This window comes from Festucalex cinctus, chromosome 21, assembly GCF_051991245.1.
Source record: "Festucalex cinctus isolate MCC-2025b chromosome 21, RoL_Fcin_1.0, whole genome shotgun sequence".
NCBI lineage: Eukaryota > Metazoa > Chordata > Actinopteri > Syngnathiformes > Syngnathidae > Festucalex > Festucalex cinctus.
Genome location: NC_135431.1, coordinates 19,667,189 through 19,683,121, shown reverse-complemented (window position 1 = coordinate 19,683,121; position 15,933 = coordinate 19,667,189). Strand labels below are relative to the sequence as shown.

The 15,933-nt window shown below is 48.0% G+C and overlaps 1 protein-coding gene across 2 annotated transcripts in view; it reads right to left on the bottom strand.

Moving 5' to 3' along the window:
* Positions 1 to 288: 288 nt before the first annotated feature.
* gja10b (gap junction protein alpha 10 b) overlaps positions 289 to 15,933 on the bottom strand; it is a 25,782-nt gene continuing 10,137 nt past the window's right edge. The window contains exons 2-3 of one of the 2 annotated variants that reach the window (XR_013281220.1): positions 7,668 to 7,782; positions 289 to 1,030 (exon numbers count right to left, since the gene is read on the bottom strand). Coding sequence is in view for 1 of the 2 variants with exons in the window: in XM_077510781.1 (XP_077366907.1) it covers positions 7,744 to 7,782 (39 nt within the window). In the remaining variant the exon portion in view is untranslated. Of the gene's footprint in view, positions 1,031 to 6,832; positions 7,783 to 15,933 lie in introns of those variants that run through there. The other variant, XM_077510781.1, reaches the window with a different exon arrangement.

Genomic DNA, 15,933 nt, shown 5'->3' with positions numbered 1-15,933 from the left:
AATTAATAATGCACTCAAACACATAGATGACTTGGGCGGGATGGAGTTTATAAAACATGCATTTTTTCACTACTGTTGCAACTACAGAATCAAAACACTGCCTATCTAAGCTATTCTACCATAAGAAAAAAAGGAATAAAATAAATCCAATAAAAAATTAGAAAAGGAACACAATCTAAATGAGGTAAAAAGGAAAGTTTGACTTGCCAAATCTTTGAGATATAGTGTGCTCTCGTTTCCGCTGGGGTTAGGTTCCAAAAAATATCCACAACAAATAAGATCTGCGAAGTAGTTAGCATTTATTAAAAATGTTTTCAGGCTCTAAAGCCACACAGTTTATACACTTTTCTCATCGAGGCATTTACATTTTCTCACATTTCTCTCTTGTTTAAACTTTCTCAATGTTCAAACCTTCATAATTACCATTAAAAAAAAAAATGCATGCAAAATTGCACTAAAAAAAAATCTGCAATACATCGAGGCCGTAAAAAGTGAACCGCGTTATAGCGAGGGAACGCTGTATTTGAAATGTAAGTTGCATCCAGTAGAATATTGAATTGGCTATCAAATTTGCAACGTATTAGTAGGGAGTTGAGTCGGGCGAGCGAAGGGAATGTCGGTTGAAGGGGGGAAAAAAGGCAAGAAAAACACAAAAGTAATCCACAGTTTCCACGAGATGAATCGCAGCCAGTTCTTCCGATGGATGGTGCTTTCAGCAGCGGTCGTGATGCACGCGTCACTGGAGTTTTCCTCTTGGTTGCAACTTGCAACGTGGAGCGATGTGTTGGTGGGCACCTCCCGGCTGTCGAATCTCGGGACTGGGACTGGTCTTCCGAGTCACTGCGTGAGGCAAGCCGGCGTTAGAGTTCGCAGTGGAGCTGGGCACCCTTTGAAGGTGGTTCTTGGAGACCAACAGGTGGATCACGGCGGTTGGCGCACTGGGTGTTGGGCGTGCGGTTGACGCACGCGCAGGGTTCCAAACTGTGGTTGCAGGTGGACTCCCGGGGGTCGCGGACACATTCGTCCGCGACTTGTGGTCACCAAGGTGGAGCAAAAAAACAAAAACAAAAAGAAAAAGAAAAATGAAGCAAAGAGTCTGTCGAGCAGTGCCCGGTGAGCGAGGGAAAGTTGGCTTGACGTTCGATGTTTGATATTCACTCCTACCGTCTATATTAGGGAGCGTCTACAAATTTCATTCTCCAGGGTGACGTGTCACAAATCGCCATAAAGATTTTAGATATTTTTATTTTGATTGCTGTAGTAGCTGGCAGTTATAAGGAACTACCTACTAAGGCGTCAATATTGATCATATCTCATATTTTGGGTAATTTGGGTACATTTAAAGGGCAAAATGACCATAAATGTCCAAAATTATTCACCAAAAATCAATAAAAACACATTTAGTGTGGGGTCAGTTTAGATATGGACAACAATGATAACACGGGAATTCAAATGCACTTGCCTTGAATTCTTTGTACAAGTCTGGATGTCTATGGAGCCACAACACTGTCAATAAGATTTGGTATTGGAAAAAAAAAAACTCATTGTAGAAAAAGCTGCAGTGGCATTGAAACAAGTATTGGCATTGTAAAACAAGAATTGGCATTGTAAAAGGTTGTATTGAAAAATAAAATACAAACATTGAAAAAACACTATTTTCTTAAAGCATATATATATTTTTTATTATTATGACTTTTTCAATACCAATCTGCATTTTTTTTTTTTTTTTACGCTTTCTCTTTTTTTTTTCGAGTTTCACGGTTTTTCAATTTCAACTCACTGGGTTTCAGTTTCACTTCTCTTTTTTTCAGTTTCAACTTATTGACAGTGTTTTAATATGGAGGGGGAAGGGTTCGGGGGCGGGGTTAGGGGCGGGGCTTTGAGCGCGTGAACGCACTTAAGCCTAATTTATGCCTCCACGTTTGCTCTCGCGTCGATGAGCGCCGTCGATCATATGATCTACGGCGCTAATGAATTTTAAGTGCCGCGTCGCTCGTGGCCGGCTGACGTGCACACGTCGCCAATCCTTGGACGCCGTAGATGGCGGGGCGTAGCTCGCTTCTGATTGGTCCGTTCATGGCGTTTTTTCTTTTTTTTCTCTCTCTCTCTCTCCCCGCCCCCCGCCCAGATAGTTTCCGTGAAGGCAACTGGCGGCGCAAATCGAATTCCCTGCTCGGAGACCACGGCTGTGCATGTGGATATGTGCCTGGGACGAGAGGCGGAAAACAACAATAACAAAACAAAAACAAAAAAAACTGTGTTCGCTAAGTGCACGGCTGTTGTGTTTTGGCGAGTTTACGGCCGACACCGGTGCAAATTGGCAATAATTCATTGCCACGGTGATGAACTTACTCTCCCCCCGGCTTTGTTTCGTGTTTCTGAATTAAATTGAACTTTCTGAATCCGTCATAAAATGCAGAGGAATCGCCACTCTGTGGCGGCCCAGCCATAGCGACAGCGGGACGGTGTGAAACTCCAGCAGACACCGATGTGTATTGTGATGTGTATTGCGCACAAGTCGGAAGGCAAACGCACGAGCGGAGCAACGCCGTAACCCCCCCGTGCGAGCCCGTCGCCCGTGTAACGAACTCATAAGACTTTTATTTGACAAGCTTTGGATTTCTAATGTGAACATCCTATTTCCTACATGCTTTATTTGAGTCGTATTTTCTATGTGACATGCTTTTTTTTTGGTGCACTACAACGACATTTTTTTTCCCAATACCAAATCTTATTGACAGTGTTGTGGCTCCATAGATGTCCATGTTTCGCTAAGTTGGATGTGTTCCCCTTTCGGAAACGGTTTCGGCATCTCAATCCCTGCGCATCAACCGCAAATCCATTTACTTCCATTCGTGACTTTTGGTGTTTTCCTTAACGAATTGAGGGGCTGCTGCAGTTGAAGACGACGCAGATGTGCGGGCTACTTCCATGTTGCATGCATGTTGCTCTACTTCCTTGTTATTGTCGCAGCGGGACAGTCACGTGACGTCATTAGACGTTAGGTGGGTTGCCAGATAAGCATTCATATCCACCCAGTTTCATGATGTAAGCTTGTGTGAGTGAGTGCATGTGGGATTAATAAAAAAAAAACAACAACAAAAAAACAAACAAACATCCCCAAAATAACACAAAAGACGCGGCCAGATATGCCGCCTCGACACCAACGATACTTCGGATATTGTAGAAAAGGCAGTACCGTCACATTTTCAGAATCTTGGCATCGACTTGGCATCGAAGTATTGGTTCTTGTGACAACCCTACTGGCGAGCGCCTGGTGGTCGGGCCTGCACCCATGAGGCCCGGCCGCGCACAGCCCGAAGAGGCAACGTGGGTCCCCCTTCCCACGGGCTCACCACTGGTGGGAGGGGCCAAAGGGGTCGGGTGCAGTGTAGGCTGGGTGGCAGCCAAGGGAGGAGACCTTGGCGGACCGACCCCCGGCGACAGAAGCTGGCTCTTGGGACATGGAGCTGGCAGGGAAGGAGCCCGAGCTTGTGTGTGAGGCAGAGAAGTTCCGACGAGATATAGTCGGACTCTCCTCCGCACATGGCTTAGGCTCTGGTACCAGTCCTCTCGAGAGGGGTTAGACGCTCTTCCACTCAAGAGTTGCACACGGTGAGAGACGCAGAGCAGGTGTGGGCATACTTTTTGCCCCCCGGCTCGGCGCCTGTACATTGGGGTAAACCCCGATGGACGAGAGGGTAGCCTCCCTCCGCCTTCGGGTGGGGGGACGGGTCCTGACTGTTGTTTGTGCATATGTACCAAACAGCAGTTCAATGACAGTGAGACCTGGAGGGGCGTGATTGGGAGGAACGGCCCCCCCGATCGGAACCCGAGTGGTGTTCTGTTATTGGACTTCTGTGCTCGTCACGGATTGTCCATAACGAACACCATGTTCAAAGATAAGGGTGTCCATATGTGCACTTGGCACCAGGACACCATAGACCGCAGTTCGATGATCGACTTTGTAGTCGTATCATCGGATTTGCGGCCGCATGTTTTGGACACTCGGGTGAAGAGAGGGGCGGAGCTGTCAACTGATCACCACCTGGTGGTGTGTTGGCTCTGTTGGTGGGGGACAATGCCGGTCCGACCTGGTAGACCCAAACGTATTGTGAGCGTCTGCTGGGAACGTCTGGCGGAATCCCCTGTCAGAAAGGATTTCAACACCCACCTCCGGCAGAGCTTCTCCCTTGTCCCGGGGGAGGCGGGGGACATTGAGTCCGAATGGGCCATGTTCAGCGCCTCCATTGTTGAGAGGACCGATCGGAGCTGTGGCCGTAAGGTGGTCAGTGCCTGTCGCGGCGGCAATCCACGAACCAGCTGGTGGACACCAACGGTAAGGGATGCCGTCAAGCTGAAGAAGGAGTCCTATTTGACCTTTTTGGCCTGTGGGACTCCGGAGGCAGCTGGCAGGTACCGGCTGGCCAAGCGGAACGCGGCTTCGGCGGTTGCTGAGGCAAAAACTCGGACATGGGAGGAGTTCGGTGAGGCCATGGAAAACGATTTCCGCACGGCTTCGAGGAAATTCTGGTCCACCATCCGGCGTCTCAGGAGAGGAAAGCAGTGCACCATTAACACTGTGTATAGTGCCGATGGGGTGCTGCTGACCTCGACTCGGGACGTCGTGAATCGGTGGGGGGAATACTTCGAAGACCTCCTCAATTCCACCGACACGTCTTTCTTTGAGGAAGCAGAGTCTGGGGACTCTGGGGTGGGCTCTCCGATCTCTGGGGTCGAAGTCACTGACGTGGTTGGAAAACTCCTTGGTGGCAGGGCCCCGGGGGTGGATGAGATCCACCCAGAGTTCCTAAGGACTCTGGATGTTGTGGGGCTGTCATGGTTGACACACCTCTACAGCATCGCGTGGACATCGGGGACAGTGCCTCTGGATTAGCAGACCAGGGTGGTGGTCCCCCTTTTTAAGAAGGGGGACCGGATGGTGTGTTCCAACTATAGAGGGATCACACTCCTCAGCCTCCCTGGTAAGGTCTATTCAGGGATGCTGGAGAGGAGGGTCCGTCGGGAAGTCGAATCTCGGATCCAGGAGGCGCAGTGTGGTTTTCTTCCTGGCCGTGGAACAGTGGACCAGCTCTACACCCTCAGCAGGATCCTCGAGGGTGCGTGGGAGTTCGCTCAACCAGTCCACATGTGTTTTGTGGATTTGGAGAAGGCGTTCGACCGTGTCCCTCGGGGAATCCTGTGGGGGGTGCTTCGGGAGTACGGGGTACCGGGCCCCCTGATACGGGCTGTTCGGTCCCTGTACAACCGTTGCCAGAGTCTGGTCCGCACAGTAAGTCGGATTCGTTTCCAGTGAGGGTTGGACTCCACCAAGGTTGCCCTTTGTCACCGATTCTGTTCCTAATTTTTATGGACAGAATTTCTAGGCGCAGCCGAGGCGTTGAGGGGTTCCCGTTTGGTGGCCTCAGCATGGCATCTCTGCTTTTTGCAGATGATGTGGTGCTGTTGGCTTCATCAAGCCGGGATCTCCAGCTCTCACTGGAGCGGTTCGCAGCCTAGTGTGAAGTGGTTGGGATGAAGCTCAGCACCTCCAAATCCGAAACCATGGTCCTCAGTTGGAAAAGGGTGGCATGTCCTCTCCGGGTCGGGGATGAGGTCCTGCCCCAAGTGGAGGAGTTCAAGTATCTTGGGGTCTTGTTCACGAGTGAGGGTAAGATGGAGCGAGAGATCGACAGGCGGATAGGTGCAGCGTCTGCAGTGATGCGGACTCTGTATCGGTCCGTCGTGGTGAAGAAGGAGCTGAGCCAAAAGGCAAAGCTCTCGATTTACCGGTCGATCTAGGTTCCAACCCTCACCTATGGTCACGAGCTGTGGGTCGTGACCGAAAGAACGAGATCCCGGACACAAGCGGCCAAAATGAGTTTCCTCCGCAGGGTGTCTCCCTTAGAGATAGGGTGAGAAGCTCGGTCATCCGGGAGGGACTCAGAGTCGAGCCGCTGCTCCTCCGCGTTGAGAGGAGCCAGCTGAGGTGGCTCGGGCGTCTGGATCGGATACCTCCTGGACGCCTCCCTGGGGAGGTGTTCCGGGCATGACCCACCGGCAGGGGTCGACCTAGGACACGCTGGAGAGACTATTTCTCTCGGCTCGCCTGGGAACGCCTTGGGATCCTGCCGGAGGAGCTGGTTGAAGTGGCTGGGGAGAGGGAAGTCTGGGTTTCCCTCGAAAGCTGCTGCCCCCGCGGCCCGACTTCGGATGAACGGAAGAAGATGGATAAATATATATATATATATATATATATATATATATATATATATATATATATACATATATACATATATATATATATATATATTTATATATATATATATATACATCCATCCATCCATTTTCTTGACCGCTTATTCCTCACAAGGGTCGCGGGGGCTGATAAGACCCACGCGGGCACGGGGAGAACATGCAAACTCCACCCAGGAAGGTCCGAGCCTGGACTCGAACCGGAGACCTCAGAACTGGGAAGCGGACGTGCTAACCACTCGACTACCGTACCGCCCTATATATATATATATATATATATATATATATATATATATATATATATATATATATATATATATATATATATATACACACACACATATATAAATATATATATATATATATATACACACATATATAAATATATATATATATATATACACACATATATAAATATATATATATATATATATATATATATATATATATATATATATATATATATATATATATATATATATATATGAAAGTAAATAAATAAATAAATAAATTGCATGAAAGTCAATTAATTAATTTATATTTTTATTTCCAATTTCTAGTTCCTAATCGTTCCTAATGTCCACTTGAGGTAAGATCTTTAGCCCGAGCCTGAGCCCGACCCGGCCCGGGTCTAAAATGTCAATCATTACCTTCGGGTCTCTCTTGCTGCTTTTTTTTTTTTTTTTTTTTTAAATAAATATATGTTTCTAAAAATGTATATTAAAACGATGTGTGGATACTAAACTAAGGAATACTTGTTGTAAATAAATAATTTTGATAAAAAAGAGAAGGCGGTGCTGTAAGGTAATTGCTAAATAACTACTACTAAACAGGAGGCGCAGAGCAAGAGCACACTTTGCGCACGGCTTTGCAGACGTTTCAGGAACATAATCTTCCCTCCGCGAGTCCACATCTATTTTGTCTCTTTCACTCTCTTTGTCTGGCCTCTTATTCTGTGTTGCAGCGTTATTTCGTTGTGCAAATGTACTTATCATGATTATAAAAATACGTAGATTATTTTAACCTTAAAAAATCTTGCGTTTTTTTCTGTCAAAAATACTATGGGATAAATTGAAATTTCGGGTTTGCTTCGGGCTCGGGCCTGCAAATCAAGTTAATTGGTCGGGCTCGGGCTGGGTCGGGCTTTAATGCCCGCGGGCCTGGGTCGGGTCGGGCTGGATTTTTTCGGTTCGATCTTACCTCTAATGTCCGCAAGACGACAGCCGATACTGTTATCGGCCACCGTCACGAGTACTGATGCCTGAAAGTAAGGCCTGGTTTCAGCCCGATACCGATACATGGTATCGGTACTCGCCTTTCCCTACATTTAACGAGTGCAATGCTGTTCTGTAGTTCAGAGAGGTGTAAAGTGTAAGATGTTTATGTTGAATGAGTTGAAAACATGAAAATACCATCAAATATATATGGAGTTGATTGACTCAGTATTAAGCTCCAAGTCCACATCCGCAACCAATTTGATTTTCAAATTTACTTTTTCATGATGGAAGATAGCTCCAGCAGCATGCTCTGAAATAAGGAGGAAAAAACATGAAAACAACATTAGTTATATGAGAAATCCAGCAACAAACTTCAAACAATCTTACTGCATATTTATATTTTTAGAAACTGAGTTACTGGTTAACATGCAGATGGTCTGCGGCGGGCATATTACGAGACATTCTTAAAAAATATATATATACTATGCCGGTACTCCAAATGGTTCAGGAACAGCTTCCAACTTACTTTGGGTGCACCTTTTTTAAAGACGTTTTTGGCAAAATTAGGATATGAGAAAGGGTTAAATCATGCATCAGCTTTATTAGATAAAACAATACATTTCACTGTTTGCTCATTGGGCGGCACGGTAGTCGAGTGGTTAGCACGTCCGTCTCCCAGTTCTGAGAACTCAGGTTCGAATCCAGTCTCCGGCCTTCCTGGATGGAGTTTGCATGTTCTCCCCGTGCCCGCGTGGGTATTCTCCGGGTACTCCGGTCTCCTCCCACATTCCAAAGACATGCATGGCAGGTTAACTGGGTGCTCCGAATTGTCCCTAGGTGTGCTTGTGGGGGTGGATGGTTGTTCGTTTCTGTGTGCCCAGCGATTCGCTGGCGACCAGTTCAGGGTGTACCCCGCCTACTGCCCAGAGCCAGCTGAAATAGGCTCCAGCACCCCCCAGCGACCCTTTTGAGTAATAAGCGGTCAAGAAAATGGATGGATGGATATACATATTTACATATATACTAGGGGTGTAACAAAAACCGATTCAAACCGGAAATCCGATTTCGAATCGTCCTTGTATCGGATCGCACCCCATGTATTGAGATGTGTATCGAATCGTCTTGATTGGAGAGATTTACACCCTTAATATATACATATACACATATACATGTAAGGTAGTAACCGGGGGCTGCCACAGGGTGGCACCTCTCTACAGTTTAATTTAAGTTCACAGGCACTGTGGTTGTGTGGGGCGGCCATCTTAGGTCACTTTCTTTTTGATTTGGAATAGGGGATTAAAGCAAAATCATCCAGCCACATTCCGATTCCTGTGCTGCCTCTCTCCGCACCACAACACATCCCCACAACCACAACGCAGACTTCGCCAGTGCGCAGGGGCAGCACTCTTGGGTTACATCTTGGTGCCGTGACCCGGATGTGGCCCTTTGAGACATCAACAAAATAATTTTGCTTTAGTTTTTTTGCTGTTGTGTATTGAAGTGTTTGTTTCGCAAATTTTTAGCGACACGGTTGGGCCCAAAAAGACCGTCTGTCATTGCCCCCTGCCCTTCTCCAGTCCAGTGAAGTGCCTCGACCACAAGTAGGGTAGGATTGAGATTTTTCACGAGTGTGCGAGGACGATGGCAGATGACAAGACAAATGCCTCCTCATCCAGTAGTGAGACCCAAATGCGGTGAGTACAACACCAGCTTTGTTGACACTCATACGCACAATGCATATGGACCACAGACACATCCCTACATCCACCGCTCACACCCCCACCAACTGTGCGGCCTCCCTATGCCAATAGTGAACCAACTATTCCAGGGTTAGGAGCTTCTGCCCAGCCTCTAATGACTCATTTTATAGCTTCCCCCACCCCAGTTCCTGGGCACTACTCAAAAGGGCCCCCCAATGGTTTACCAGTTATGCCTCCATTAGATGCTCTGATGACCCCACCAGTACCCCAGGCGGGAGCAGCTCGCACCCCACCACTTGAAGTCATTGTTGATGATTCTACATCATATCCGCCTTCTCTAAATTACCAACAACCTAACCCCTGTGAACAACGAAATGTCATGAAATCCCTAACAGGGGCTCGCAATACCCCACAAAGGGGCCTATTCACTAAAGGTTTGCGTCGCCTTTGCACCGTGCTAACCGGGAAAAATGGAGCAATCTGCGAGCGCCTAATTCACTAAACACGCGCAGATGGGAAATCCGTCACTAAGTGCTCTGCCAAAGAGATTGCGTCAAGGTGCGCCGGTGTTATTTGCGTGTATGTAAATTAGGTAATTTGCATAGATTTGATGCAAAATATGCCCACCCCTATGCAAATGAGACTCATTGATATGCAGCGTCTAATTCACTAACGCCAGCGCAAATAGCCACACCACGTTTGCGTGACGCAAATAACGTTTTTGGAAAGCATGTATTAACTGCTCCAACTTCGATCATGACAGCAGTACGTGCCATTTGCAGCACAACATCAACGGCAGATCACACAGAGAGGAGAGAGAGAGACAAAAAGAGAGGGAGGGGGAAATCTTTAGATGTTTGTTTTAGGACACATAACGTAACCCGGGCTGATCGGCAATGGCACGGAGGTATTTTATGATCATTTTTTACGTGCCAGATGCATACTATACGCCCACACCAACCTCTGAAAATCTATTTTTTTTAAACGATCGCACCAATAATTTGTATTTTATGAATGAAGGATGTCGTTGTCGTCCTCTCTGCTCTGTACAGCTTAATGGCACTACAAATGCTTACTCTCGGTCCAACCTCGCTTTCTGACAATGTCATCTTTCTCGCAACTGTTACTATAACAACTATGTTGTTGGCGCAAATCCATTGCCATATGTGGTAAATCAGGAGCAAATTTGCTCCAAGCTGTCAGTTTTGTGGCCGTGTTTGCGCCGTTATATGATTACAGCAATATCCTTAGTGAATAGGTGGGTAACTGGGCGCAGACTGCGGGTGCAGTTGCGGTGCAATATTTCGCGCTATTACCTGACACAGCGCATTCTTAGTGAATATGGCCCAAAGTTTTTACCCTGATGTCCAATCATTTGTGGGCTATTCACAGTCAACCCCCATGCCTCATGTTCCCATGTCAAGCTTCCAGACAGCATATTCAAATGCCACTCGCCAAGACCCCCATCCTACTCAGTCAGTTGCTCCAGCTAGTATGGCATCAGCACCCATTCCATACCATCACGTGCCAGGTGCGGCTTCCTACCCGCTACAACCATCTACAGGTATGTGGGGTCCCAATCCACAAAACATGGCTAGTGCAGTTCGCCAGATCACAGTCCCACCACCGGTGTCCATCCCGGCGCAAACAACAAACATTCCTCACCCCACTGTGTATCCAAATAGTTCTATGAATGCGCTTGCACAACATCAACCCCACAGTGCTCACGTGCACTCACCTGTCATTTACCCAAGTTCTCAACAACTGGCCTACGGTGGGTTGGTACAGACACATCAAGTAAAAAACGTCCAAGTGTTTACGGGTCATGCTGAAAGCAAGACACTTGTTGAAGATTGGATACGAGATATGCAGGTACCTTCTGGAGGTACTAGAGCTGCCGGCACACCTCCGTTTTTCCACAGTGGTGCGCCATCTAAGTGGCGAAGCAAGAAAATTAGTGTTGAACCTGTCCCCTGATGAACAGACTCCAGCGAGGGCATTTCAAGAACTGAGAGCTTAGTATGGTGATGCACATGGCTCTCTAGATCCCCTAGCTGACTTTTATGAACGTAGCCAACGACCTGGAGAATCAGCCTGTTCGTATGCCATAGCACTGGAAGCAACGCTGAGAGTAGTGGAGGAAACTCAAAGAAGTGGCCAGCCCTTCCCAGACCAGTAAACTATCTAGACAATTCCTGAGAGGACTTAATGATGAGGAGGTGTTTACCAGAATCGCACCAATGAAGCCCAGACTTTTAAGCTTCCGAGAGCTGCAAGTGGAATTACGCAACATGTTAAAAGAGAATAGAAAGTTCCAGTCTCAGCATAAGTCGAAGAAAACTTACACGCAGGTACAGGTTGCACCCAATACCAGTAATGTGAAGGTGGAGAGTTCCAAGCATGCATCAGAGTTAACAGAGCTAACTGAGATGGTAAAAAGATTGGCCCTCAATCAGGAGAAAAACATGGAAAAGCTGGCTCACTTAGAAGCAATAATTGGGACTCCCACACCTACACCCTCGCCCGGTTTTCGACCCTCCTCACTAAATGCCAATTCAGCTATGGGTGTGATATGCTATGCTACAGATGTGGGAAGCAGTGACATATAGCTCGAGTGTGCAGAGCACTATTACCATACCCCGGATGGACACAGCCAGCTTGGCTCCAGACCCCGGAGGAGTGTACTGCCCCTCCGTCACAGCATCCTTTAAATGCTTAGAGCCCATGGTTGATGGGGCAACCATGGGCCAGCACCAAGGCCCTCCCCTACAAGATGAGCAGGCAACTGAGCAGGAGGTGGGCCTCCTTCTGGTGGGCCCCAGGAATGAGGGTGAAGTGGATGTTAATGGATTAATGTGTAGGGCTCTCATTGACTCTGGCTCCCAGGTGACGAGCATCACACACAAATATTGGCGTGAGCACCCCATCCTTCGAGAGCAAAACCTCCGGCAATCTTGTATCCCTATTGAGGGAGCTGGGGGCCAGCCTGTGCCCTACTATGGTGTCCTTCACATGAGATCTTACAGTGATGTGTAATGAGCTCAAGACCGTCCCCACCTTTGTTGTTCCTGACTCTGAGTACCGTTCCTCAGTCCCGCTGCTTGTGGGAACCAATGTCATCCGTGCTGCAAAAAGTCGCCTTCAAGCTGTCTATGGTTCTCAGTTTCTCCACAAAGTTGAAGAATTGTACCCGGAGTGGCATACAGCTCTTCAGTCAGTTGATGGCCCACAAGAAGGTGAAACAGATGACCTCGTAGGTCCTACTGTCTACGTTGGTCGTAAGATTCACATTCCAGCAGGAAAGGAAATGGACTTGCGGTGCCGCATAAAAACTGGCCCTCGGACACAGACTTACACAGCTCTCATTGAAAGCCACCCCTCAGTGCAGCTCCCCTCGAATCTTTTGGTGGCAAAAGTCCTTGCAGATGTCAAGAAGGGGTATGCTCCTGTCAGAGTCATAAACTTGTCCCACCATGCCATCACTGTTAGGCCCTACACACATCTACCCAATGCTTTTCTGGTGGACAACGTCGTGGAGTTCTCCGATAAAGCACAGGATAAGTGTGATGAGGATGTGAGCAAAGGAGCCTGCCTGAGTTTCAATCAAGTGGTGACAAAGAGTGAAGTGGATTTGCGTGAAGCAGCAGTTGAAAATGAGCACCAACGGTCTCCTCTGAAAGAACTGGTTGAAAAAAACAGAAATGTCTTTTCCCAACACCCGATGGACTATGGCTGCACCAAAACCGTAACACATGAAATCCCACTTGTTGATCCGAGGCCATTCAGGATCCCATACCGCAGAATTCCCCTGTCACAGCAAGATGTGAGAAAATTGCTGACAGAGATGGAGACAGCAGGAGGTATCAGGCCAAGTAAAAGTCCATTTGCATCGCCGGTCGTGATTGTCACAAAAAAGATGGTACATTAAGGCTATGCATCGACTACAGAAAACTTAACTCCTGCAGCACGAGAGACGCCTTCCCTCTGCCGAGAATTGAGGAGGCTCTGGAGGCCCTGGGTCAAGCAAAGTACTTCTCCACACTTGATCTAATATCTGGCTACTGGCAGGTGGAAGTGGCAGAACACGATAAGCACAAGACTGCTTTCAGCACACCGATGGGGCTGTTTGAAGCTAACTGAATGCCTTTCGGCTTGCAGAATGCCCCATCCACCTTCCAAGGGCTCATTACCTGCTGTTTTGGTGATCTAAACTTCACTCATCTCCTAATATACCTTGATGACATCATAATTTTTTCAAAAACATTTGACCAGCACTTTCAGAGGCTGCAGCTCGTGTTTGATCGGCATGGCTTAAAATTTAAGCCTTCAAAGTGTCAGCTCCTGAGGAAAGAGGTGCAGTATCTGGGTCACTTAGTGTCTGCTGAGGGGATTTGGACCGACCCAGAAAAGATCAGTAAGGTGAAGGACTGGCCAAGACCCTCAAAACAAAAAGAAGTACTGCAGTTCCTGGGGTTTGCAGGATATTATCGGCGGTATGTGCCTGGCTACTCCACCATTGCTGCCCCACTATATCGTCTCACTTCGGGCGACCCCAGAAAGAAGAAAAGAGGAAGGAGAAAAGTGGATCCTGAAACACCCTTCTTATGGACTGATGAGTGTGAGGAGTTGTTCCTGTCCCTAAAAGATAAGTTGGTGACTGCTCCGGTGCTGGGCTACCCTGACTACAGTCTCCCATTTGTGCTGCAGACTGATGCCTCTGGAGGGGGGCTGGGAGCTGTCCTGGCGCAAGTACAAGATGGGGTTGAGAGAGTCATCGCCTATGCTAGCAGAGGTTTGAGCCCACCAGAGACAAGATACCCTGCGCATAAACTCGAGTTCCTCGCTTTAAAATGGGCAGTGACAGATAAGTTCTATGACCACCTCTATGGGCGCAAATTCTCCGTCCAGACAGACAATAACCCCCTCAAATATGTGCTCTCCTCCGCAAAACTGGATGCCACTGGTCAGCGGTGGGTGTCGCTCCTCTTGTCATTTGTTTTTGATATCCAGTACAAGAGGGGTCAGAATAACTCAACTGCTGACGCACTCTCTCATCTGTCCAACCAGGAAGTTGCTCATGCCTTGCAGGTCTGCCCTCAACTCGCAGTCAGTGAACAGGGCTGCGATGGGCTGCGAGTGACCCCTGTGCCTGTAAACCCTCTGGGTGAAAACACACCTTCCCCGTAGGTACCGGAGCCTTATAGTGAGGTGGGGACCGATTCACTCCCGGCCATGATGAAACAGGAGATCCGTGCAGAGCAGAAGAGAGACCCTGTTATTGACCCCGTGGCACACTTCAGAAGTCGGAACCAGAAACCCACTCGAAGTGTGCGGCTTGAGGCAGGGAGAGGTGTGTGCCTTCTCTTAAAGGAGTGGAGGAGGTTGGTGATCAAGGACGGTATCCTGTACTGCCGTGTTCAAGACCTCCAAAAAGGTGTAGTGGACCAACTGGTCTTGCCAGAGATGATGCGTGAATCAGTAAAAAAAGCTCTCCATGATCACTCAGGACCCTTGGTGCTCGAACGAACATTGCAAATGATAAAAGAAAGGTTTTACTGGCCAAGAATGTTCCAAGAAATTAAGGCATGGTGCGAACAGTGTGAAAGATGCTGCCTCAGGAAGACTCCCACTGCCGGCAATAGAGCTCCTCTGATCAGTATCCACAGCAGTGCACCAATTGAACTGGTATGTGTGGACTTTTTGACGCTGGAAAAGTCAAGAGGAGGCATTGAAAACATCCTGATCGTCACTGATCATTTCTCTCGGTATGCCCAAGCCTACCCCACCAGAGACCAAACAGCCATCACGGTAGCTCGGGTGCTGTGGAAGAACTTTTTCTGTCGCTTCGGATTTCCTGCAAAATTGCATACAGACCAAGGGCGCAATTTTGAAAGTGCTGTAGTGAGAGAGCTGTGCAAGTGTACTGGCATCACGAAGACGCACACTACCCCCTACCACCCTCAGGGTAATGGGACCACTGAAAGGTTCAATCGGACCCTCATGAACATGCTAGGAACCCTTGAGCCACACTTGAAACCTCGTTGGCATGAATACCTGGATTCCATGACACATGCCTACAACTGCACACAACAAGATTCCACTGGATATACCCCATATTACCTCATGTTTGGCAGGCATCCCAGACTTCCGGTTGACCTCATCTTTGGATTGGATTCCACCAACGAGCCCTGTGAGTACAGTGACTATGTCCAAACTTTGCATGACAGCTTGTCCCAGGCTTATGCTCAGGTCAATCAGACTTCTCAACATGCTAAAGGCCAGCAGAAGAAGTACTATGACCAAAGAGCACGGAGCCAAGCCTTCAGTCCTGGGGACAGAGTACTAGTGAAGGTATGCCATGTTGAGGGAAGGCAGAAACTCGGAGACAGATGGGAATCACATCCATACATTGTGGTGAAAAAGCAACCCAACATACCCGTTTATGTCCTGCGGTCTGAAAATGATGAAACTGAAAGAGTGGTGCACCGCAACCTCCTTACCCAGTGCATGTTCCTCCGAGTGCAGCCGGATTATGGGAGCGAGGATGTTGAGCTGGATCCAGACGCAGGAGATTCCGAGACTGAGTCTGATGCAGTGGATGTTGGGATCATGGAGGAGACTGAGGGATGTGAAGAGAGTGTTCTGCCCGACACAGTTGACCAACAGTATGGAGACTCAAACATGGAACAGTTAGACACGGAGACGAGCCAACATGGTGCAGAGACGAGTGATAATGTCATTGGTGACAAAACCCCAGTGGA